Source organism: Lycium barbarum, chromosome 9 (genome assembly GCF_019175385.1).
Source record: "Lycium barbarum isolate Lr01 chromosome 9, ASM1917538v2, whole genome shotgun sequence".
Taxonomy (NCBI): Eukaryota; Viridiplantae; Streptophyta; class Magnoliopsida; order Solanales; family Solanaceae; genus Lycium; species Lycium barbarum.
In genome coordinates this window covers 102,141,188-102,168,800 of record NC_083345.1, presented here as the reverse complement: position 1 = coordinate 102,168,800, position 27,613 = coordinate 102,141,188, and the positions used below count along the sequence as shown (strand labels likewise).

Sequence of the window (27,613 nt, the reverse complement as noted above, 5' to 3'; positions counted from 1 at the left end):
AAAGCGACCGTGCTAGAATCACAGGACTTGGGGAATGCCTAATACCTTCTCCCCAGTCAACAGAATTCCTTACCCGATCTTTTGTTTCACAGACCAATAAAAATAGAGTCATTTCCTTTTGATTAGGGATTCATAAGGTGACTTGGAACACCAAAACTCAATTCCAAGTGGCGACTCTGTAAAATAAATAATCCTTTTTCAAAACGTCACTTTAATTGGAAAAACCCTTTTTAAATAAATTTAAAACAAATCGAATTTATTTATTTTTATTTACGGAAAAAAAGGGGGGTGTGACAAATGGCGACTCCGCTGGGGACAACCAGAATTTGAGCTTTATATATTGACTTGCATTTGGCTTTCTTTATTTCTTGGATATTTTGTATATATGGGACTAATGTGCTCTATGCCTGCTTATTTACTGCTTTGATATTATTGAACTGTAATATATTTGTCTTCTCTCGCGCACCCCCTCTGAGTCTTCAATAATACATTTTTGCCACAAAAAAGGGAATTGCGACTACGCACCCCACTTCTGCTGAGATAAAGCCAGTGGGCCCTTGGTCCTTGGTGAAGGATTTATAGTCACACATGTTTAGGATGGGGAGGACCCACAACAAAGCCGGAAAGCGCTGCTACCGGTACGTTGTCCCTCACCCGACTCGAATCGTCCGCTCGTTTTACAGCCAGTCTAGATACCTTTCTCCATTAGGTTTAACCTTAGTAGAACTGAAACACAGACATGGTACCCCTAGTAGGCCGCTCTTTGTTTGCATCACTTGCATTTGACCTAGTGGGGCTCGGCACAGGGGCCGAGTCCGTCTAAGACAGGCACCTGTTTCTCTTGACGAACATGTGCATCATATATGCTATTTGCAATATTATTCAGAATGGTTGTTCATTGTTGATCGGCTTTTAGGGTGATTAGTAAAACAAAGAAAGAGATCTATTATATACCCATTTTTTTTTAATAAACAACCAGAAAGAATCTAGTCTTTTGTCTTTTCACAAAATTCTCAAAAAAAAAAAGTCTTTTTTTTTAGTATTTTTTTTTTTTAAAAACCCCTTTATTGTAGGAAACCTCCCTCAGGTTCGGCCCATCCTTTTTAAAAAAAAAAAAAATAGAAATAAAAAAAATCATTATAGTACTTTAGTTTTCGCGTCTGGTCGTTTTTGCTAAGATAACCCTAAAATCTTGCTACAAAAGCATATAAGAGTTGTTTTTGTGAAAAATAGCCACTTTTTACATTTTTTTTACTTTTTATTTTATTTTTCTTTTGTGTTTAGGTATTAATTCGAAGTCCTTTTTATTTTTCTAAATAGGCAAAAATGATACCGATGAGATGTGATAAGAGGCCAAGAGATGAAGCAGTTGAAGAAGTCAATGAACCCCCAGAGTTTATGATTGCAGACAAAACTCCACCGCTACTCCTGGCTTGGTGGAACGACATGAGTCATTATCTACAGACCCCGATATTTAAACATCTGGCATTCCTCACAGATATTATGAGAATCAGCCCTGACAGGGACCTAATTGAGGCTTTAATTCCGTTCTGGGACTCTGCAAACAACGTCTTCCGCTTTAGAGATTTTGAGTTGACTCCTACACTGGAAGAACTAGGTGGTTTCACGGGGTTAGGAAAGAACCTTCGTAACAAAACGCCTCTAGCTCCAAGAAATGTTAGTGGAAATAAATTTTTGGAGCAAATGCACCTTAACCACCCTCGTATGGCATGTTTGGACAATGGATAGGTTACTTTGGAGTTCTTATATGCGAGATATGGAAACAAACAAGGATTTCTACAATATGGAAAGCAACTAAAAAATGGGAATCACTACTTTACATGGGAAAAGCATAGGCAAGAAGCATTCATGGTAACATTCCTGGGAACCATGGTTTTTCCTAGACGAGACAGTAAAATCGACATTCGTTTGTCTGGGATAGTCACAGCTATGATGAAGAGAGAAGATTCCACCATCTTACCAATGATCCTAGCTGATATATATCGTGCTTTGACTGAATGCAGAGAGGGTGAAAAATATTTTGAAGGTTGTAACACTTTATTACAAGTGTGGTTTCTTGAGCACTTATACCGCCATCATTACCAGTCAAAATTCAAATCTGATTGGAAGAGCAATATCTTAGATCATCTAGATAGGGTGGAGGAATTAAGGAAAAATTTGCTAGAAGGCGTCAAGGCTTGGGCAGAGTATCTTCGTGAGTTGACAGCTTCTCAGATTACTTGGAATTATCATTGGTTTCCTTCGGCTGAGGTGATCTACATGTCTTCTTATCGGCCCTTTTTTGTTCTAATGGGCCTCAGAGGGTTTCAGCCGTATGCTCCACTTCGAGTTTTACGCCAGCTAGGTCGGAGGCAAATCGTACCTATTGTTGAGAACATGCAGAATTTTGTATGGGAGGTAAAATCAGAAAATCGGCGTCGAGAATCAGAAGCTAAAAGAATTGGGGCGGCTATCGGGTCCTAGGCTTGAGTACTATGATAGAGGATCGTGATCAAGGAGAGGTAGATCTCTTGTACTTTCACTGGTTTCATGATCAAGCTCCCCTCAAGGTTAGGCCTGAAGGGTCTGTAAAAGAAGCAAGAGACAAGGAGGCAGAGGTTGAGGTCAGAATCAAGCAAGCTCGGTTTGAAGTTGAAGAGAACTATCAGTCCACTCTACATGCTATCGATAAAGAACTAAAAACTGCCAGAGAGGATTTGGCCCAGATGGAGGTAGAGATGGGTGCTAGAGTTAGGGCAACCCAAAAAACGGCTGAGAGGAAACATCGCTCTACAATTCAGACCTTATACGAGGATTTGGGCATGGTTAGAGAAGCCGTTGATGTGTTACAGAGGGAACTCGATAAGAAAGGAGACTTCTTTGATGCGGAGAAAGCGCGTTTTGAAGACGAGAAAGCTCAATTCTTGGCCCTGCAAACTCGACAACAAGCTGAATTCGATAAAGAGAGAGTTCGGTTTGATGTAGAAAGGAACCAATTAATGAATGAACGAGCAAGGATTCGAAACCAGCTTGAATTGGCATTGAACCGTGAGGCAGGTATAAGAGAGATAGCCAATACTCGCCAGCAACAAGTCCAAGACCTGGAGCGGAATTATCGAGATGCTAGAGAACATGTCCACAATTTAGCTGTTCATACTGCTCAAAGTTGCCTGGACTGTCAGGGGATGGATTATGAGCAATTTGCTAGAGAGGTACCTACCTTTGCATGCCACTTTGCAGCAGAACTGAAGCAAATATACCGCATGTTAGGGGGTCAACCTGGGCCAGAAGCACCTTGAGCAGATATGCATTGGTTCACATAGAAGATCGCAGATTTTCGAAGATTGAAGTTTAGTTATAATTGTTAGGAGTTTTAGTTCAGTAGTTATATTTTGAGACTGACTCTTTTTTATTCTTTATTATTAGTTTGTTTTGGATGTTCTAGTCCCGATTTATTCTTTTTAAGTCTATGGTGCCTTTCTGTTTGGTTATTTTCCTTTACATTTTTGTATTGAAAAATGCTAATTTGAAAGTCAATAAAAATATTTTTGGTTGATTCAACAAATCTATTTTTTTTTCTTTCTTCTTTTTCATGAACTACGTAATGATCTGATTCATGTTTAACATGATACGTAGGCATCTCTTAATGGGTTCGATCAAAATACTTCAAAATCACCGAAAGAGGAATAAATAAATAAATAAAATGAGAAATGAATTCACCTAAAAGTCGGGATGAAACATGAAAGCCTTCCGATGCTCATATTAGATGGGAAATAATTTAGGTGCATGGCATACAACGTGTGATTAATATCTGCAAAATGCTAAATCCTAACTTGTTTGTTCTTGACGCAAAGATAAGGTGGTTGGTTTGTGGTTGAACTGGCTCCTCACGAATATAACACAAGGTCCAAAAGAAAGGGGATAATGGCCCATAAGGATGGAAACGAGTTAGACGGTGATGAATCTAGAGGTCAGATGGTTCAACATGAATCAGCATCAACAGAGGAAGTAAGGATGTTGAGACAACAAATGGCTGACATGTACCAGGCTTGGATGAATGGGCAAGCTCCACCATCTTCAATCCCTGGATTCCCGGATGTGACTATGTCAATTCCCATTGAAACCTCGACAAGTGATTCACTTTTTCCTCCTGGATTTGGTCCACATGTTAACATATCCAACACTTCTGGAACTTCTACTGTGCGCCCTCCAAATGCACCCCTCAGAAATAACCCACTTTTCATCCCCACTGTACAAACTACTACAATCCCTCAACCAACGTTAGTACAGAAGTCCAATAATGAGCCTCCATCTAAAGGTCACCACGATCAATATTATTCTCCGGAATTGACTTTTAAAGTCCCAAACACATATAACCCCATTCAGCAGTATAGTTACCCTGTCGAGATCGAGAAAACTGCTAAGAATGAGGAACAAGAAGAAATGGCTAGAAAAATGAAGAGTCTAGAGCAGAGTGTGAGGAATATGCAAGGATTAGGAGGTCCAAAAAGCGTCTCATTCAGAGATTTGTGCATGTTCCCCAATGTTCATTTGCCCCTTGGTTTTAAGACTCTGAAGTTTGAGAAGTACGATGGTCACGGTGACCCCGTAGCACACTTGAAGAAGTATTGCAATCAACTAAGAGGGGCAGGGAGTAAGGAAGAATTGCTCATGGCATATTTTGGAGAAAGTCTGGCGGGGATTGCCTCAGAATGGTTCATCGACCAAGATATTTCTAATTGTCCTACATGGGATGACATGGCAGGAGATTTTGTTCGACAATTTCAGTATAACATTGATATTGTGCCTGATCGCACTTCTCTCGCCAGTATGAAGAAAAAGCCCACCGAAAGTCTTAGAGAATATGCTATCAAGTGGAGAGAACAAGCTGCTAGGGTCAAACCGCCGATAAAGGAGTCGGAAATGATTGATGTTTTCCTCCAGGCACAAGAAGCTGATTACTTCCACTACTTGCTTTCCACAGTGGGCAAGACATTCGCAGAAGCAATTAAAGATGGGGAAATGATTGAAAATGGCATCAAGTCCGGCAAAATTGTGAGTCAAGTAGCACTCAAGGCTACCACCCAAGCAATTCAAAATGGGTCTGGTGGTTTTGGAAATCGAAAAAAGAAAGAGGAAGGATCCATGATGGTATCAGGGTCCAATGCTGCTCAAAGGGGGACAAACCACCAAGTCCAACAGGGACAGTCCAACTCACCTCAACATTTTTATCCACATCAGGATCCCCGCTACTCAATTGCTCCACCCCAATATACGGTTTTCAACACCCAGGCATATGCCCGACCTCCTCAACGCCCACAATGGAGGGCGCCTGCTCCACAAGGCTTTCGTCCCCAACAACAGAATTTTCAAGGACCTTATAATCCACGTCCTAAGACTGATTATGTAAAAGAGCAAGGACAGAGGGAAAAATTTACCCCAATTGGAGAATCATACACAAGCCTGCTGCGAAAATTGATACAATTGGGTTTGATTGAACCTATCATGCCGTATAATGTGAACCCGAATGCAAGAGGTTTTGACCCCACTGTCAGGTGCGAATATCATTCTAACACTTAGGGTCATAGCACAGAAAATTGTTTTACTTTAAAGAGAGCCATTGAGAAGCTAATTGATGACAAAGAAATTGTGATACATAACGAAGAGGCTCCGAATGTCACCAACAACCCACTTCCTGCTCACAACAATGCTCATGTTGTTGGGATGATCTATGACGATAAGGAATACAAGCAAACAAGCAAAACAGTAATGGAAATTGACACCTTAAAAGAAGGGTTGGGTATGGTGACAAAGTCCGCACAAGAAGCACCGTTGATTGTAAAAGGTGCAAGTTCTAATGCAAATCTCAAGGGCTCGAGGAAGTTGATATTGTATGTCCCTGGAGCCACAAAGAAAAAAGAGATATCAGTGACTGGACCAAAATTATATGTTCCTAGTGGTTTTCCTAGGTTTGGTCAAAATCAGAATGGTTTAGGAAAGATGACAGAACCAATTGTGATAAAGCACACGACACAACTTCCAGTGACATGCATGGAAACTGCACCATGGAACTACAACAAAACCACTGTGACTTACAAGGGCAAAGAGATTGTTGAGGAAATAGATGAAACCAGTGGCTTAACGCGTTCTGGAAGGTGTTATGCTCCAGAAGAATTAAGGAGAGCCAAACAAGCCAGGGATAGCCAATTTCCAGTGAAAAAACCTATTACCGAAGAAGAGGCTGAAGAGTTCATGAAGAAGATGAAAGTTCAGGATTACTCTTTTGTTGATCAGTTGAGAAAAACTCCTGCTCAAATTTCATTACTATCTTTGCTCATGCATTCTAAAGAGCACTGTCAAGCATTGATTAGAATTCTAAACGAGGCACATGTTTCGGACAAAACAACCGTAAGTCACTTGGAAAAGATGGCCAATAGAATATTTGAGGTGAATAGAATCACTTTCACCGACGATGAGTTGCCTATGGAAGGAGCCGGACATAACAAGGCTTTGCATTTAACTGTCAAATGGGAAGAACATTATGTGAAAAGAGTCATGATTGATGGAGGATTGGGTGTGCACATATGCCCCCTCTCTACTTTGCAGAGTTTAAAAATCAGCACAGATAGAATTCATACTAACATTGTGTGTGTTCGAGCTTTTGATGGCGCAAAAAGAGACACCATTGGTGAGATTGATCTTACTTTAAAAATTAGACCTGTTGATTTTGGGATCACATTCCAAGTTATAGACATGGACATTTCCTACAACTTGCTTTTAGGAAGGCCATGGATCCATGCAGCCAGAGCGGTGCCATCTACTTTACACCAAGTGGTCAAGTTTGAATATGAGAAACAAGAAATTATTGTTCACAGTGAAGATGATCTTTCAATATATAGAGACCCTTCCGTCCCATGCGTCGAGGCCAAGGAAGGTTGTGAATCCCTCGTATTTCAGACCTTTGAGATAGTGGCAGTTGATCTGTTCGTGGAAGGGAAGCCTATCCTAGAGCCTCGTCTATCCTTTACTTCGGTCATGGTGGCTACACAAATGCTGCAAAATGGTTATGAGCCAGGAAAGGGCTTGGGGGTGTCGTTGCAAGGAATTGTTGACCCTATCTCTCCGTTTGGTAATCAAGATACTTTTGGGTTGGGTTTTAGGCCAACTAAAGCTGATAGGAAATGGGCGAAAGAGCAGAAAAATAAGGTTCGGAAATTGCCAAAACCAGTTCCCCACATTGCCGAGTCTTTTACTAGGTCACGTCTTGAAGGGAATAAGGACATGTCTGTCCAAGATGACATGGACGAAATATGTCAAGGTCTCAAAGAAATGTTCTATAGGGTAAACATGGTTCAGATTGGTGAAGGCCCTAGTCATGCAGATGTGCAACATAATGGCCCAGAAGTCAAGCTCACCAACTGGGAAGCTACTCCTCTCCCAACAAGGAAGGAGTCTTGGTAGTTTATTTTGCTGTTTTTCCTATATTTGGATTATTCTCTGGGTGGTAATCCAGATAGTTTAGTTGCTATGCTCTGATGTTAACCCTTCTATCCTTTCCAATTCAATAAAATGAAGTTTCAGTTTCTTAGTCAATTCTATCTTCTCTTTTTACCTAATTTTGTTATTTAATTTTCATTTCAGTTTCATTAACGCCGGCTTTAATGACATGACATGCATGCGGAATTCACGACCAGATCTTAAAGAGCTGTCTATTCTCGAAACAATGAATCAAGATGTTGATGAATATGATGAGGAAAAGGCTTTTGAAGAAATAAAAAGGGAACTGGATCAATTTGAGAATAAGCCTAAGCCTAATCTAAATGAAACCGAGGCAATTAATTTGGGAACTTCTGAAGAAACTAGAGAAACAAAGATAAGCATTCATGCCGAACAAAAACCAGAGATGACATAATCCAGGTTTTGTTTTAATATAAAGATATGTTCGCTTTGTCTTATGATGACATGCCTGGTTTGAGCGTTGATCAGGTTGTGCACAAACTTCCTACATACCCTGATTTCCCACCAGTCCAACAAAAGCAAAGAAAATTTAAGAAAGAGGTGAGTGATAAGATTAAAGAGGAAATCATGAAGCAATTGAGTGCAAATGTGATCAGGGTCGTCCGATTTACTAAATGGCTAGCAAATGTTGTGCCCGTACCAAAGAAGGATGGGAAAACCAGAGTTTGTGTCAACTATAGAGATTTGAACAAAGTCAGTGCAAAGGACAACTTTCCCTTGCCTAACATCCACATTCTTGTCAACAATTGTGCCAAACACGAGATTTAATCTTTTGTGGATTGTTATGCCGGATATCACGAAATTTTGATGGATGAAGAGGATGCAGAATATACCGCCTTCACCACCCCATGAGGTACTTACTGTTACAGGGTCATGCCATTTGGTTTGAAGAACGCAGGGGAAACTTACATGAGAGCTATGACTACTATCTTGCATGATATGATGCACAAAGAAATCGAATTGTACGTCGATAATGTGATCATTAAGTCCAAAACTCAAGCTGACCATGTGTGTGATCTGAGAAAGTTCTTTGAAAGATTGCGCAAGTACAACCTCAAGCTCAATCTACCCAAGTGTGCATTTGGAGTTCCATCTGGGAAACTTCTAGGGTTTATAGTTAGTAGGCGAGGAATTGAATTAGACCCCTCCAAGATAAAGGCCACTCGGGAATTACCACCCCCGAAGAACAGAACTGAAGTCATGAGTCTTTTTAGTAGGTTGAACTACATCAATAGGTTCATCGCTCAGCTCACCACTACATGTGAGCCCATATTCAAGCTGTTGAAGAAGGATACCGCCGTCAAATGGACAGACGAGTGTCAAGAGGCTTTTGATAAGATTAAGGAATATTTATCGAACCCTCTCGTGCTTGTCCCGCCAGAACTGGGTAGGCCTTTGTTTTTGTATCTGTCGATGATGGATAATTCCTTCGGGTGTGTTCTAGGACAACATGATGCCACAGGCAAGAAGGAACAAGCAATCTATTATTTGAGCAAGAAGTTCACAAGCTATAAGGTAAAATACACATTTTTAGAAAGAACGTGTTGTGCTTTGACTTGGGTTGCCCAGAAACTGAAGCACTATCTTTCATCCTATACGACTCACCTCATATCTCGAATGGATCCTTTGAAATATATCTTTCAAAAACCTATGCCGAGTGGAAGGTTGGCAAAGTGGCAGATTTTACTTACGGAGTTCGACATTGTCTATGTCACTCGCACCGCTATAAAAGCACAAGAATTGGCCGATCATTTGGCAGAAAACCCAGTTGACGATGAGTATGAGCCTTTGAATACTTATTTTCCTGATGAAGATATTAATTCAGTTGAGGAAGAAGTTCGTGATGATAGTCACGTCTGGAAATTATACTTTGATGGGTGGTCAACATTAAAGGTGTCGGGATTGGGGCAATTCTCATTTCACCAACGGGGCATCATTATCCCGCCACAGCACGACTTCGTTTCTTCTTTACCAATATTACAGCGGAATATGAAGCTTGCATAATGGGTTTAAACATGGCAATATATCTGGATGCACATGAGTTAATAGTTTTGGGAGATTTTGACTTACTCATTCGGCAGGCTCAGGGTGAATGGGAAACTCGAGACATCAAGCTCATTCCGTACAAACAATGTTTGGAGGACCTTAGAAAACGGTTAAGTCAATCGAGTTCAGATATATTCCCAGATTTCACAATGAGCTGGCTGATGCTTTGGCCACTTTAGCCTCAATGCTTCCATACCCAGGCAATGCTTACATTGATCCGTTAGAGATTCAGATTAGGGATCAACATGGTTATTGCAATATAATTGAATTAGAGCCAGATGGTGAGCCATGGTATCACGATATCAAAAGATTCCTAAAAACAAAAGAATATCCAATACATGCCGATGGAGATCAAAAAAGAACTATTAGGCGACTTTCCAATGGTTTCTTTCTGAGTGGGGAGATCTTATACAAAAGGACCCCGGATTTGAATTTTTGAGATGTGTGAATACGCAAGAAGCTGAAATAATCATGAATGAAGTGCACTCCAGAGTATGTGGCTCGCACATGAACGATTATGTTCTAGCTAAGAAGATTCTTCGAGCAGGATAGTATTGGCTTACCATGGAGCGAGATTGTTTTCGCTTTGTTCGCAAGTGTCATCAATGCCAAATTCACAGTGACCGGATTCATTCTCCCCCTTCAGAGTTGCACCCTATGTCTGCTCCTTGGCCTTTCGTAGCTTGAGGGATAGATGTTATTGGGCCAATTGAGCCAAAAGCTTCTAATGGGCACAGATTCATTCTAGTTGCCATTGACTACTTCACCAAATGGGTAGAAGTTGTTACGTTCACTCTAACATCATATGTCGTTTTGGTATACCAAAGACCATTATCACGGACAATGCAACCAATCTTAATAGTCATCTCATGAAGGAGGTATGTGACCAATTTAAAATTGTGCATCACAACTCTACCCCTTATCGGCCCAAAGCCAATCGAGCTGTTGAGGCTGCAAACAAAAACATCAAGAAGATCCTCAGGTAGATGGTAAAAGGATCCAGGCAATGGCAAGAGAAATTGCCTTTTGCTCTTTTAGGGTACCGCACGACTATCCGCACATATGTTGGTGCAACTCCTTACTTATTAGTTTATGGAACTGAGGCGGTCATACCAGCAGAAGTAGAGATCCCCTCTCTTCGAATCATTGTTGAAGCAGAGATTGATGACACTGAATGGGTCAAGTCCAGACTAGAACAATTGTCGTTAATCGATGAAAAGCGATTGACGGCGGTTTGCTTTGGCCAGTTATACCAGCAAAGGATGGCTCACACTTACAACAAGAAAGTGCGTCCAAGACATTTTGAGGTGGGCCAACTTGTTGTGAAACGCATCCTTCCGCACCAAGAAGAAGCGAGGGGAAAATTCGCCCCAAATTGGCAAGGCCCTTATGTTATCAAACAGGTGTTGTCAAAGGGAGATTTGCAGTTGTCCGATATAGAAGAAAAGGTGGCTGACATAGAAATTAACGCAGACTCAGTTAAAAGATATTATGTTTGATATGCTTTCACTTCGACGCTATGGTACTTGGCATTTTCAGGTTGGGATGACGAAAGGTCATCGTTCTCACTATCCAAACATCGGTCACCCCTTTCTAGCCCTTTTGAGCTTTGTTTACTTTTTCTTTGTTTTCCCCTCTTTGGAACTAATGTAGCGCAAAAAAAAAAAAAAAACAAAAACAAAAACAAAAACAAAAAAAAAAAACAAATGTGTTTATTGAACTACGTTCGACCTGATTCCTAAAGGATACGTAGGCAGCCCTATTTCGGGGTTCGGTACCACCACTCAGAAGAAAAGAAAAATTATATTTTCCTAGTATTCGAAGAAACTGGGACTTTTTTTTTTCTTTCTCTCTTTCCTTTTTTTTCCTTTCTTTTTTTTTCCAGATATTTCATAAAAAGGGTCCAAAGTTGTAATTCAATCTATGATTCTTTTTGCCTTTCCCCTTTAAGACCTTCTAATCGATCTTTGAGAATGACAAATCAGCGTGCCACGACTATGGTGATGTATACAACACTTTATTTGAACGCAAAATAAAAAAAAAAATGAGAGAGTCTTACTGGTGAAAACCCTCACGGGCACTATAAGACGATTATAAGTTAAAAAAAAAAATGAAAATGAGAGAGTCTTATTGATGAAAACCCTCAAGGGCACTATAAGATGATTGAAAGATGAGAGAGGTCAGTTGGTGAAGACCCGCAAAGGGAACCATTGATCGAATGAGTTTCTTCTATTCCGGCATGAACGTGATCAAGCTAGAGAGCTCGGTTTTGGATTGAAGGGTATTATATTTTGAGATTTAGACAGCTCAGATGGATCAAGCGTCCAGTCCAAAATGCATGTCATGATTCATTGAAGTCGGCATATACCTCCAGATAAGTCTCTTCCCTCTTTCCCCAAAAGGGACGCCTTTTTTTTAAAAACATAACTCCTTTTATTTTTTATTCTTGTCATTTTCTTATCCTTATCTCTAGTATGTTCTTTGAGTCCCTTTTGGTATAATCTTGCGTCAAATTCAAGAGCAAAGAAAAGGCTGCAAAATTGACTACAGTTTCCTAGCGGTACAGAGCAAAGACTATTGGGCATGCACCGCATCGGCAACGGCATAAAGCCATTTGTGATCTATCCAGGAAAGTGAACTGCCCGAAAAGCAAAGCATCATTTCGAGGTACTAGGGGGAAGGATCACCACAACAAAAATTCACTCTAAGAATAAGATCGGTTACACCGCATACACAAAATGATACTGGGTACAAAATAGTCAAGGTGGGCATTGAAAGATCATGGTCTCGCAAGCAAAGATAGCTTCTAAGCAATTTAGTTGATCGCTATCAGCCGCGTTTTACTTAAAGTGGGATGGGCTATAAGACAATTTCTGCAGCGAGTGAAGGCCACAAACCGACCACTATTTTAAGACTAACAAATTTTTCTTTATTGAAAACAGGGGCAAAGAAATTTAGGAAAAACAGTTTTTTTTTTTTTTTTTTTTTTATGAAAAAAAAAAATGAACGCCATAAAGTAAAGTTCTCAAATATTTGTTATTCCTTTGATATGCATATAATCATGTTATTATTGGTTGCATTTTAGGAAATGAGAACCCTTAAATCTTATTTCATGACTTCATAGGGTACAACAACGCCTGATTGCATTTTAGGGAACTAAAACCCCTAATTTTTTTTTTCATGACTTCACAGGGTATAACATCCCCTGGTTGCATTTTAGGGAACTAAAACCTCTACTTTTTCATGACTTCACAGGGTATGACATTCCCTGGTTGCATTTTAGGGAACTAAAACCCCTATTTTATTCATGGCTTCACAGGGTACAACAATCCCTGGTTGCATTTTAGGGAACAAAACCCCCTACTTTTTTTATGACTTCACATGGTACGACATTCCCTGGTTGCATTTTAGGGAACAAAAACCCCTATTTCTTTTCCTGCCTTCACAGGGTACGACATTCTCCGGTTGCATTTTAGGGAACAAAAATCCCTGCTTTTCGTATATTTTCATAGGTTGAGTACCTCAGAATAAAGTCATGTTTTTAAATTTTAGGCTGACTACCTCCAAATAAAGTCATATTTTTAGGTTGACCGCCTCACAATAAAGTTATGTTTTTAAATTTCAGGTTGACTACCTCCAAATAAAGTCATATTTTCAGGTTGACTACCTCAGAATACAGTCACATATTTAAAATTCAGGTTGACTACCTCCAAGTAAAGTCATATTTTCAGGTTGACTACCTCAGAATACAGTCACGTGCTTAAATTTCAGGTTGACTACCTCCAAATAAAGTCATATTTTCATAGGTGGACCACCTCAGAATACAGTCACGTATTTAAAATTCAGGTTGACTACCTCGAAATAAAGTCATATTTTCAGGTTGACTACCTCAGAATACAGTCACGTGTTTAAATTTCAGGTTGACTACCTCCAAATAAAGTACTATTTTCATAGGTTGACCACCTCAGAATAAAGTCATGTTTCAGGTTGACTACCTCCAAATAAAGTCATATTTTCAGGTTGACTACCTCAGAATACAGTCACGTATTTAAAATTCAGGTTGACTACCTCCAAATAAAGTCATATTTTCAGGTTGACTACCTCAGAATACAGTCACATATTTAAAATTTAGGTTGACTACCTCCGAATAAAGTCATATTTTCATAGGTTGGCTACCTCAAAATAAAGTCATGTTTTTAAATTTCAGGTCGACTACCTCAAATAAAGTCATGTTTTTAAATTTTGAGTTGACTACCTCCGAATATAGTCCCAAGTGGTTTATGATTTTGCTAACACTTACAAAATTTTCCAGTGCAAACTAGGGCAGAAAAATTTTGTTCGTTTTTGTTTGTCTTTGATGGCTTGCAGGTTCTCCCGTGAAGCACAGAATTGATTTTCAAGAATGAAGTTCCATCATTGGTCAGAGAAAAGAAGAATGCTCAATTGTAAGGATAGTTAGAGTCGGCTTTGACATATAAAGCAGCCCAACATCTCAAGATTCATCTTCTCAGCCTCTAATCAAGAAACAAGCATCCAAGAATATTCTACGAACTGTTACTTGGAAGATAATCAACAATTTACTCCAAGTTGCAAGTTCAAGTCACAAATTCTAACTTCAAGATCATACTTTGAGATCAAGGTACCCACCGAAAGAAGGTGAGGTGATAACTGAAGATCCAAGTGAAGGTCTAAAGGAAGATTCAAGATAAGTAGAGTAGATAGGATCTTGTATTTCCTTTCTTCTTTTGTTGTATTTTTCATTTCTTTAATGTAATAACAGGAGCCACGAACCGGAACCTCGAAGGGACCTCACTCGATTCTCAGACTCATCATTCCGTCCATATACTCACTTGAACAACACGTGACCTGATTCCCTTATAACCCGGGATATGTAGGATGCCCAAAACCAGGACTCGATCACATCCTTTTCATTTACATCTTTTCGCCTTTCAAATAATGGTCAGGTCAAAAATTATTCACAGTGTTCACGTCTTTGCCTGAAAACTCTTCATGTTTGCAAGCAAAGAGGGACATTCTGTAAACACCTAATTTTTGACCAAACATAAATGTTTACATCATTTTTAGCGTTTAAATACTTCTTGCAGGTCTAGATCAAATATTTTAATTTTTATTTCATTTTTAGTAAGTCTTACTTTTAATTTTTTTTTTTTGAAAAATACAAAAAATAGTCACATTTTAGGATAATTTTCGTCATTTTATTTTTCAAAAAAAAAAAAAAAGAGAGATAATTTACAAAAATATGTTTTCTTTTAATTTAGGTTTTAAAAAAATAAGCTAGTGATTTTTAGTAGTTTTCTTAGTTTAGATTTCATTTTTGACTGCCTATTTAATTTTTCTACATCATATTAATCTAAAAAAATAGTTCAATGGTAGTTTTTGTCTTACGTTATAGTTTAAAACACAAAAAGGAACTAAATAAAAAATAAGGGAAAATAACAAAATTAACCTAAAACTACCTTGCCACTAAAATCAAGACCCCATAATACTATACCTCTTACGTCTATCCCTACAAAAATTCTGCAACAAAAAAATAGATCCCTATCCTAACAGCCGCCTAAACTACCCCAAGTCCCCTAACTCTTCACGGCTCACCCCATAAAATATATTCCTTACTCCCTCACGTGTTTTTCCCAAACCTAATCCTAATAAAAAACTAACCCCTTAAACCCCCCAACCTTAAAACTCTCAACAAAACATATCCCAAACATAGTCCAATTCCAGTACGTTCCTTTTGTGCAGCACCTATACACCTCTATATAAACAAACACGCACAGTCAGGGGGAGTAGACAACACACAGAAATGTAAAAGAGCAAATAAAAAAAAAGGGGGGATTTTCTTAAAATTCGAGTTTGAGGTTTCCGTTGGTGATTTCGAGTTCGTGTACTTGAAGTTAGTCGTTATTAACTAGGAAATCGGTAGAATATTGTAGCTTCATATTATTATTTTTCAGCGAGATATTTACGCAAAGGTAACAACCGAATCTTTCTAGTAGTTATTTGGTGTTCTTTTTTTTTCAATATATAATACATGAAGAAAAATCCGTTTTGGCTCCGTTTAAAATCCGTTGATGCTTTTGTTGAAGATCATGCATGTCTATTGAAGGTTTTGGTGATATTATGAATATGATGGATGAGTTTTAGTGGTATTTCTTCTTTCTTTCTATTTGCTGAATGTTAAAATGTTTAGTGATTAATATTTCGTTGGATTTATCTGCATATGTTTGTTTGGTTTGCTATTTTAATAATGAGTATAAACTGATATAAATCTTTTAATCATTACTATTTAAATGTTTCAAAAGTGAGTTGAGAACTCTAACTGCTAGTACACTTTTAGTTATGAAATTAAGAAAGAGAAGTTTATGTTTGATAAGTTATATGATATAGACAACTGAAACGGTTAAATGGAGGTTTGATTTTTATTACTAATGTGTTAAAGGAAACGAATAATTTATGTATTTTAAGTGCTTTGTTGCGGTGCTCCGTTTCAATACTTAAAAAGTTAAAATCTAAATTTATTTGTCTTTAATCATTATTATCATAACATGGAAATGCCCTTCATAGTTTGGGTTTTTGGATCTCTATCGTTGAAATAATTTGCATGAGTATGAATATTTTATTTAATGCTCAAATATTGAATCCTTGTAGGTCGAGTTCAGTTCTTGCATAATTTCTTTAAAAATTTATTTTACTCGTCTCTTTATCTCAAATTATTAGGGAGCACTCTTAGGTTGATAACATTTTTTTAAATGGGAAAATATTAGTCTAAGCATAACCGTGCTTAAATTATTAATCATATGTTCGGTTACAGTCTTATCAAAGAGTGAAAAGGGGACAAAATAATTGTTTTGGATTAATTACACCTTTTGACCTAAGATTTTAAATAAAGATAATCACCATTGTTTAAATAAGGCGAGTAGGTTAAAAATTCTAGGTGCGATACACAAGTTAAGGTCGCGTTTACGCGTCTAGCTGGTGTAAGTCGAGGCTGAGGTCGCAACTATGCGTCTTAGTCAAGACTAGTAAAAGGTCAATAATATTTAAGTGAATCATAGGCATAGCTAAATAAACACATTTTATTCAAAATAATTTAAGCCGAACACAAGTTGATAAAGCGACCGTGCTAGAATTACGGGACTTGGGGAATGCCTAATACCTTCTCCCCGGTCAACAGAATTCCTTACCCGATCTTTTGTTTCACAGACCAATAAAAATAGAGTCATTTCCTTTTGATTAGGGATTCATAAGGTGACTTGGAACACCAAAACTCAATTCCAAGTGGCGACTCTGTAAAATAAATAATCCCTTTTCAAAACATCACTTTAATTGGAAAAACCCTTTTTAAATAAATTTAAAACAAATTGAATTTATTTATTTATATTTATGGAAAAAAAAGGGGTGTGACAGTACTTCCGCACTCCTATATTTCTTCTTATCATGTTGTTATAATTAATTTTCTGTCTATCTCCCAAATTATTATTATTATTATGAACAATAACTTTTTTTTTTAGCTTAATCTGGACTTTGTCCAGTCACGAATCTTGTTATACTGTTCATCTCTTTCTCTTAACCTTTGTTCTTAATAACAATCTTCTTTAACCACACCCCGGTAACCACGACCAGCATCGTCCTTTATTATTTGGACATTAAAACGGCCTCTTTAAAACCTAGGAATTTACAGGTTAATTCGTCGAGGTTATTAAGAAGTTAAGAGAATAACCATATACTAAGAATAACAAATTCATAATGATAAGGAAGTAATTGATTAAACATAATAATCACAAAATAATTTACATAATAGAGAGATTAGTACAGAAAACATAGTAAATAAACTTACATGGTTTGAAGAAGGAGAGAGGTTTCCCTTTCGGGGAACCCCAAAAACTACTTCACACTAGGGGTAATTATTAAAAACTTAATACTAATTTACAATAGGAGTTTATATTACACAGGCTTTTGATTGGGTAAGAGATAAGAGCATTTGATGAAAGAGAAGGGGAATATGGAAGTTTTCTAGAGAGAGGTGGTTGGTGCTCTTGTTGGTGATGTCTTTGCTTATTCACAAATGCTGCTATTTATAGGCGTCTGGCGGACTTCAACTTCGGATTTCAAAATGCTGAAGAATCTTTTGAGTTCAGCCGGGTGCTCTTTGGGCCCCATCGTCACGTGAACTTTTTCAAAAGAACACTTTATTTACTTATCAGTTAGCTAATCTGTCTATTTACTGTAGCTGCTTTATTAAAGTTGCTTTTAATAAAGCCTTCTTTTTCTGCAAATGTCTTCTAGCCGTTGCTTTTTTTCAACGAATCTTTCAGCCTTTTGTCTCATCATAACTATTTCCTCCACTACTTTTGTATGATTATTTCATACACATACATACACACACGCACACACACACACACACACACACACACATATATATATATATATATATATATATATATATTTTATGTGTCTAAATTATGTAGTGCAATAGAATCAAAACTCATTCCCGAATTGTAGTCGTTTGGGTCTTGTGAGTCTTGAAATGCACTATTCTGGAAATTTACCATATCTCCTTCTTCTGAACTATGGACTGGAGACATCCTTGGACTTGGAGATAATTCTGGACTAGGGTTCTTGATTATATGCTTGGCTTGTTCTGCTTTTGTCTAGAAAAATCTTTCCAAAGTCTCTTTAACTATACTTTCTATGTTGTCATTTTTTTTCTTTTTGGCAAGTATGCTTTTCTTGGTAGAAGTAGCTCCTTGCGTCAGTTTCTCTGGTAATCTTCGTCTTGTCTGGAGAGATAAACATCCCTCATTTTCACTTTTTTGCAAAGTGACAGCCATCAACGGATTTGATGAGTCTTTACCGTCTACCGTTTGAACCGGACTAGCTGTATCTTTATCCGATACAGTGGATTTATTTGCATTCAGTGGGGAATGCACACCCGTCTCATCCATTTTTGTCTGAGATGGAGAACTCTGAGATTGTACCATTTCGAACTTAACCGCTTGTAGTCTCTGTTCTAATGTCTTCACTTGATCCAAGAGTTTTATTTTTTCTTGAACCAGTGTCTCTTTCTGCTGGTTTAATCTCTTGACCATTTCAGTCATAGTAGAATAGTGATCACAAAAAATCACCTTATCTGTGTCTTTTTGTATATTGTACTGAGGGGTTCTATTTGGATTTTGTCTGAGAGCTGGAGAAATATAGTAGTTTGGACCCAATACTCCTCTAGCATAGTCTAATGCCTCAGTGAAATCATTAAAGCCTTTAAAAAGAGGTTTTCTTATATTTTTAATAGAATCTAAAACTTCTATCCAGGTCTGAAAAATACCATTAGTTTTACCATGGATTACAACATAAAATTTAAATTTCTTGTCTAGATTTTTGTCTGTAAAATACTGACAAAGTGCATTTAGAGTGGCTACAAAATGACTAGCGTCTTTTTTATTATGTGATATCCATAAATTATCTACTAAACATGTCTGTTGTTTGTCTATTACATATTCTGGTAATACCTTAAAAGTGAAGTTAGATGGCGGAAAAAAAATTAAATTATTGGTTCCAAAATGTATTCTTTCTATGGCGTTATTGTCTAATGCGGATGTAGGTCTAAAATGAAGGTTACCTAATATTGTCTGTCTGTATGTGTCTTGGGTTGAGGCTATGCCTTTCCCCTTGTCTGCTGTCTGAGAACTGGAAGGTCTCATGTTGTTCAAATAAAAAATCAGTTAGCAGTAATCTTTAGTCTACTTAATTGGTCTGCTAAATTATTATATTTTCCTTTTATATGTTCAAATTTTAAATTATAAATAGAAATGGTATCTAAAAAATTTAGCCATCGTCTTCTACTACTATTTTTATCATTTATCTTTTGATAGAATTTAACTATAGCTTCGCAGTCTGTCCTAACTAGTATTTCTGGTTTATTTAGGATATATAGTCTAAAACTATTTAATCCATATATTACAACTAAAATCTCTGTATCTATACTACTCATATTTTCTTTTTCTTTATACTTACCACTTTGATAAGCACATATCTTCTCTTCATTTTTATTACTATATTTATTGGGTTTTGCTTTTAGTACTGCTCCCCATCCTTCAAAACTACCGTCTGTTTCTATAATTAAATAGTCTGTTTCTAGAGGCATGTTTAAATCGGGAATGTTTTTTATTTTTTCTTTAATTTTTTGTACTAATTTAATGTCTTCAGTATTAAAGTGTTTTTGACCATTAGATCCAGTCTTTGAATACAATGGTCCTGCTATTTTTCCTAAATCTTTTATAAAATTTCTAACATAATTGACTATTCCTAAAAAAATTTGTAATTCTTTAACATTGTCTAGTTTATCTGGCATTTCTAAAGCTTTTTTGGCTATATGAGGTTGTAACTTTATTTTACCCTCTCTTAGTACTACTCCTAAAAAGTTTATATAATTTTTACATAATTCCATTTTTTTTCTTACTAATTATTATTCCATTTTTTACAAATAGTTTGAATACCGTTTGTAGATGTCCTAAGTGTTCTTTAATATCTATACTAAATACTAGTATATCATCTACATATACTAATACAAACCTTTTGTATTCTCCAAATATACTAATTCATTTTTCTTTGGAAAATTGGTAAAGTTGTCTTTAATCCAAATGACATTACTAACCACTCAAAATGTCCTTCAGGACAGGTGAATGCAGTCCATTCTATACTTTCTCCATGCATTCGTACCTGCCAATATCCTGATTTACAATCGAATTTACTAAATATTTTCTTTCCTTGTATTCTATTTATTAATTCTGTTTTGTCTGGTAACTTATATCCATCTGTCCTAGTATTATCATTAAGTCTTTTATAGTTTATTACCATTCTTGCTTTTCCTCTTACTATTTCGCTATGATTTCTTACCATAAATGCTGCAGATCTATGTTTAGAAGTAGATCTCCGTATTACTCCTAAATCCAATAATTCTTTTATTTGTACTTTAAAATCTTTTACATCTTGATTTGTTGCTTCAATCGAAGCTGTTTTAATTATATAGTCTGGATTTATTATATCTAATTTACATACAATCCTATTATTTTTCCAATGTTTTAATGGTTTTTCTCCTATAATTTCTATTTCATCTAGTATTTTTATTATATTATGTAGGTCTTTTTGATTCTTTATTACTCCTATTATTTCTATTCTAGTTTTAAAATTATATAACTCTATTTCTATGTCTATTAAAGTATAATTTTTTTCTAACGAATCCTCTTCTCTTAGAATTTTTTCTTCTTCTAGAGTTAAATTTTTTATTTCTGGCTTATCTTTACAACATGTATAATTTTCTTGAGACTCTTTACAACAACTATCTTCTTTCTTTTGCAGGTTGCTTCGGCCCGTAGTAGGGATCTCCTTATGACGGATTCTAGTTTCAGTCTTAAGAACTTGTACCAGTGTATGAGTAATATTTTTTAAGAAAATTACTCCATCTCTTGTAATCATACAGTTGCCATTATTATGTAACATAAAGTCTAATCCTATGACAAAATCTACATTTATATTAAGGTCTCTTACCCATATCATATCCATTTTATAGCTTGGTTTGTAAAATTTTGAACATGTATTTATAAAGCTAATGTAGGCCTTATGAACATAATGTCTATATATGTTATGTGTTCCATCCATTTGGATGGCTGCAACTGGTTTTTCTAGAATCTTTATTAAATTAGGTGGAGCTATTCTCTTGTTTATTATACACTTTGTGCTCCCTGAATCTACTAATGCTAATGTTTCTATCTCATAGTCATCTATTTTAATTCTTGAAAGTATTTTTATTGTTCCTAATTTTTGATCTTCATTGCATACTAATGCTTCATGGTCTTCTATATTCATTAATTCCGCTTGAGAATTTTCTGGCATTGTTCTTAATGGTCTCATTATTGGTTGTATATTTGATAATCTTATTTCTTCGTCTTTATTATCTACTTCTTTTTGTTTTATTTTTTCTAGTTTACATAATCCAGTTTTTAATTCATTTATTCTTGTTTCTAATGTTATCATTCTTAGATTAATAGTAGGGTCTTCAATTTTCTTATGAGTGTCTTCTTTATTTATTTTTGTTTTAAATTTTTTTTCTATACACATTGTACATCCTTCTATATAACAATTTTTACATTTAGCTCTTTTATCTCTACTAAAATACCATTTACAAAAGAAACATGCATTATTCTCCAATCCCTTATTTCGTTCGAATTCATGGTTACAGTCTTCCAATATATTTGCTATATTATCTATTGCTTCTAAGTCTAGATTTTCTAATCCTATTTCATTGATTAATTCTTCTACTTTTGAGTCTGACGAGTCCGTTTTAATTTTTTCTTCAGTGTCTACACTTACTATAGAATATATACTTTCTGTATCTGACATATATTCGTCTACATTTATTAATGTTTCTTGAAAATCTTCAATTAGCTGAGAATTTCTTGTCTTATTATTTATTCTTTTTGGACATGTGTTTGCTAAGTGTTCTATGCTTCCACAAGTAAAGCATTCTAGTTTATTTTTATAATTCATTTCTGTTCGATATTTTCTTACATGCCAATTTTTGTCTAAATTAGGTTTTCTAGCTACTGATTTTCTAAGATAATATTTCTTTCTATTATATTGAGGATAATTTCTATTATAATGTGTTCTATACTTTTTATGTTTTTTCTTTTAATAATTGTCTTTATCATAGCTTTGTGTAGTGTAAACCACGCTTTTACAAAAGTTCATTTCATTTTGTTTTAGCTGTTTTTGTATCTGTATATGGGTACATTTTTCTTGTAGTATATCCATTATATGTTGTATTCTATGTCCTATAGACCATTTTAGATTAGGATTTTGCACTACTCCGTCTCTCTTATTCCATCTGTCTTCTATTTCTCTTCCTAAGGCTCTTGGTAGTTTATTAAATAATTTTTTACCTAATTCTTGATCAAACGCATTTCCACTAATAGTACAGTAGTAAAAATAATCGTTTAAAAATTTCTTAATATGAAACCAACTACTTATACTTAGTTGTTCTAATTTTATTACCGCATTTCTTTGTAGAACTAATAGTCCACTATTTGGATCTTCTCCTGTAATTAAAGTATGTATTTTATTAGTAAAATTATATGGATTAGCTCCCATGGCTACTAAGTGTTGAAATTCCATTGGAAAATTTTCCTTATAAGCTTCGCATAAAGCTTTGGCTGATTCTCCTAAAAAGGTTTCTAAATATTTATACATCGTTTCTGCGTCTGTATCATTATATGTTTTTATATAGTCTGCTACTACTATTCCTTTCCAAAGATCTATTACTGAATTCCATCTTTGCGGATCATGTGCTGCTATATTTAATATTTTACCTTTATTACCTCCTTCTTGAAGAATAATAGGTTCTTCTATAGGCATTCTTTTCCCTGATGGTTTAACATTGTCTAAGGGTTCTCCTGCTGTTCTGAAAACTCTTCTTCTAGGTACATTTCCTGTACTAGTATCTACAGTGTATTGTTCTCTAACAGTTGTTCTTTGAAACGGACTAGAACTAGATGCACTGGGTTCCATTAATTCTTTTTGACTTATTATCGAGTCTATTTCTATTTCGTCATCACTATATTGCATATCTTCTAATATTTTATCGAATTCGTCTGATTTCTTTTGATATATATGTTTTACTCTATATCCCAAATTATCAGTTCGGGCTTCACATAATTTAAAATGACTTATGGTTTCTTCTATTGTTAGTTCTCCTAACTTACACCCTTTACATCTAAAAAGCATATTTGTGTTCTCTTTTTGGAGTCTTTTTGCTTCTTTTATAGCTATGTCTACTTCAAAATCTTTTTGTATTAATTCTATGTTCATAAGGGTTGACTGAGTAGTTTCATTTTCATTTAGAGTACTTTCTTCTTCTATGTCTTTTTGTGGCGTATAATTATAATTAGTAAAACGTATAGATGTTTCTCCCTTAGAATTAGCGTACATTAGGCGAGATTCTGGCTGTAGAATCTTTTTTCTATTAAAATCATCTAGATTCCATTCCATCCCTGGATATTCTTCAAGATTTATCTTTATGGGTTTTATTAGTCTTATTCCTCTATTTCCCATTACTTCTACTACATCTTCTACCTTAATTTTAAATTTTGTATTACTATTATTAGTCATTTTTCCTAGAAGTCCTACGCATATTAATAAATTATTACCGTTACACATCTCTTCATAACCCTTGGTCTGTATTTCTATTTTTATGTGCTTTCCAAATTCTGCTAAATTCATTATAAAATCTGGGCTAATATAAAAGATTCCTCCATTATTTGTCATATCTACCTCCGTTAGTCCTATTATTGATTTTTTCATGTCTGACCATCTATCGTCGTAAATCACTATTAGAACTTTAGTTCCTAAGTTCTTTCTAGTTAATCCTTTTAATCCTACTACTATTAATCCCATATGCATTAAACTTCTTCCAGTATTTTTTATTTGTCTTACAGCCGTTGGGTCTATTAAACTTATTGTAGTAACTTTTGTTCCTATGGCTGTTAATTGTTCCTCTCTATAATGTCTATATAATTATGCTGTACTTGAGAACTGTCCTATATTATATAAGGTTTTTGGATTTAATAGTTTTAATTGGTTCTGTTGGAAAATTGTATATCTCTATCTACGTCTATTATCTCACTTAGCTGTTGATTGTTTTCTTCTGGTGTTCTTCTACTTAAAATTCTTGATAAGAAATTATTACCTATTCTATTATCTGAAAAACTTACTCTGGGTCTCTCTTGTCCTTGCCTCCTTCGCTTCTTGGTCTAGCTGAAAGAAAGTCCATTTTTGTGATTTCCTAATTACTTTAACTTTTTCTTTTTGAGGTGTTATTTCAACCTTTTTCAATTGTTCTATTAATTCTTCAACTTCTTTGTTTTGGGGGGTCTCTTTATTTTTCTCTTTTTGTTGTTCACTTAACAACCGAATGCGCTCACTTATTAATTCTAACCTTGGTACTATTATTTCTATTTTCTTTATTATTTCTAATATTAATGAAATTATAGTAATATTTTGTTGTAGTGTTATTTGATCTGATTTGGCGTTAGGTATATAATCTTTATAGTCTGCTGGTAAAGGTATAGACTTTTCTATTAATTTCAAGGCTTCTTCTTGAACTAATGTTGGTTTACTCATTAAAGAGTGATTTCTTTTAGTTCTGCTACTGTGTTTTTTAATTCTCTAATGTCACTAGTTAAAACTTCTACTTGTTGCGTTATTTTAGAGAAGATTGTTATTAAGAACAAAGGTTAAGAGAAAGAGATGAACAGTATAACAAGATTCGTGACTGGACAAAGTCCAGATTAAGATAAAAAAAAATTTAAAAAGTACTGTTCACATTATTTTAGAAAAAGTGAACAGTACTTTTTTTATTTTTTTTATCTTAATCTGGACTTTGTCCAGTCACGAATCTTGTTATACTGTTCATCTCTTTCTCTTAACCTTTGTTCTTAATAACAATCTTTTCTAAAATAACGCAACAAGTAGAAGTTTTAACTAGTGACATTTGAGAATTAAAAAAGACAGTAGCAGAACTAAAAGAAATCACTCTTTCATGAGTAGACCAACATTAGTTCAAGAAGAAGCCTCGAAATTAATAGAAAAGTCTATACCTTTACCAGCAGACTATAAAGATTATATACCTAACGCCAAATCAGATCAAATAACACTACAACAAAATATTACTATAATTTCATTAATATTAGATATAATAAATACAATAGAAATAATAGTACCAAGGTTAGAATTAATAAGTGAGCGCATTCGGTTGTTAAGTGAACAACAAAAAGAGAAAAATAAAGAGACCCCCCAAAACAAAGAAGTTGAAGAAATAATAGAACAATTGAAGAAGGTTGAAATAACACCTCAAAAAGAAAAAGTTAAAGTAATTAGGAAACCACAAAAATGGACTTTCTTTCAGCTAGACCAAGAAGCGAAGGAGGCAAGGACAAGAGAGACCCAGAGTAAGTTTTTCAGATAATAGAATAGGTAATAATTTCTTATCAAGAATTTTAAGTAGAAGAACACCAGAAGAAAACAATCAACAGCTAAGTGAGGTAATGGACGTAGATAGAGATATACAAATTTTCCAACAGAACCAATTAAAACTATTAAATCCAAAAACCTTATATAATATAGGACAGTTCTCAAGTACAACACAATTATATAGACATTATAGAGAAGAACAATTATTAGCCATAGGAAATAAAGTTACTACAATAAGTTTAATAGACCCAGCGGCTGTAAGACAAATAAAAAATACTGGAAGAAGTTTAATGCATATGGGATTAATAGTAGTAGGATTAAAAGGATTAACTAGAAAGAACTTAGGAACTAAAGTTCTAATAGTGATTTACGACGATAGATGGTCAGACATGAAAAAATAAATAATAGGACTAACGGAGGTAGACATGACAAATAATGGAGGAATCTTTTATATTAACCCAGATTTTATAATGAATTTAGCAGAATTTGGAAAGCACATAAAAATAGGAATACAGACCAAGGGTTATGAAGAGATGTGTAACGATAATAATTTATTAATATGCGTAGGACTTCTAGGAAAAATGACTAATAATAGTAATACAAAATTTAAAATTAAGGTAGAAGATGTAGTAGAAGTAATGGGAAATAGAGGAATAAGACTAATAAAATCCATAAAGATAAATCCTGAAGAATATGCAGGGATGGAATGGAATCTAGATGATTTTAATAGAAAAAAGATTCTACAGCCAGAATCTCGCCTAATGTACGCTAATTCTAAGGGAGAAACATCTATACGTTTTACTAATTATAATTATACGCCACAAAAAGACATAGAAGAAGAAAGTACTCTAAATGAAAATGAAACTACTCAGTCAACCCTTATGAACATAGAATTAATACAAAAAGATTTTGAAGTAGACATAGCTATAGAAGAAGCAAAAAGACTCCAAAAAGAGAACACAAATATGCTTTTTAGATGTAAAGGGTGTAAGTTAGGAGAACTAACAATAGAAGAAACCATAAGTCATTTTAAATTATGTGAAGCCCGAACTGATAATTGGGGATATAGAGTAAAACATATATATCAAAAGAAATCAGACGAATTCGATAAAATATTAGAAGATATGCAATATAGTGATGACGAAATAGAAATAGACTCGATAATAAGTCAAAAAGAATTAATGGAACCCAGTGCATCTAGTTCTAGTCCGTTTCAAAGAACAACTGTTGGAGAACAATACACTGTAGATACTAGTACAGGAAATGTACCTAGAAGAAGAGTTTTCAGAACAACAGGAGAACCCTTGGATAATGTCAAACCATCAGGGAAAAGAATGCCTATAGAAGAACCTATTATTCTTCAAGAAGGAGGTAATAAAGGTAAAATATTAAATATAGCAGCACATGATCCGCAAATATGGAATTCAGTAATAGATCTTTGGAAAGGAATAGTAGTAGCAGACTATATAAAAACATATAATGATACAGACGCAGAAACGATGTATAAATATTTAGAAACCTTTTTAGGAGAATCAGCCAAAGCTTTATGCGAAGCTTATAAGGAAAATTTTCCAATGGAATTTCAACACTTAGTATCCATGGGAGCTAATCCATATAATTTTACTAATAAAATACATACTTTAATTACAGGAGAAGATCCAAATAGTGGACTATTAGTTCTACAAAGAAATGCGGTAATAAAATTAGAACAACTAAGTATAAATAGTTGGTTTCATATTAAGAAATTTTTAAACGATTATTTTTACTACTGTACTATTAGTGGAAATGCGTTTGATCAAGAATTAGGTAAAAAATTATTTAATAAACTACCAAGAGTCTTAGGAAGAGAAATAGAAGATAGATGAAATAAGAGAGACGGAGTAGTGCAAAATCCTAATCTAAAATGGTCTATAGGACATAGAATACAACATATAATGGATATACTACAAGAAAACTGTACCCATATACAGATACAAAAACATCTAAAACAAAATGAAATGAACTTTTGTAA

The 27,613-nt window shown here is 35.2% G+C and overlaps 2 protein-coding genes and 1 pseudogene across 2 annotated transcripts; all 3 read left to right on the top strand.

The window, feature by feature from the left end:
- Positions 1 to 3,924: 3,924 nt before the first annotated feature.
- Positions 3,925 to 5,580, top strand: LOC132612090 (uncharacterized). The gene has a single exon (XM_060326431.1). The coding sequence runs from the start codon at positions 3,925 to 3,927 to the stop codon at positions 5,578 to 5,580; it is 1,656 nt and encodes a 551-aa protein (XP_060182414.1).
- A 3,941-nt stretch (positions 5,581 to 9,521) lies between these two features.
- Positions 9,522 to 10,116, top strand: LOC132612088 (uncharacterized; annotated as a pseudogene).
- Positions 10,117 to 10,550: 434 nt separating this feature from the next.
- Positions 10,551 to 11,063, top strand: LOC132612087 (uncharacterized). Its single transcript, XM_060326430.1, has one exon. The coding sequence runs from the start codon at positions 10,551 to 10,553 to the stop codon at positions 11,061 to 11,063; it is 513 nt and encodes a 170-aa protein (XP_060182413.1).
- Positions 11,064 to 27,613: the final 16,550 nt, after the last annotated feature.

What these genes read in the sequence shown, in the direction of transcription:
- LOC132612087 (XM_060326430.1), top strand. Translation starts at nt 10,551, where the DNA reads ATGGTAAAAGGATCCAGGCAATGGCAAGAGAAATTGCCTTTTGCTCTT.
- LOC132612090 (XM_060326431.1), top strand. Translation starts at nt 3,925, where the DNA reads ATGGCCCATAAGGATGGAAACGAGTTAGACGGTGATGAATCTAGAGGT.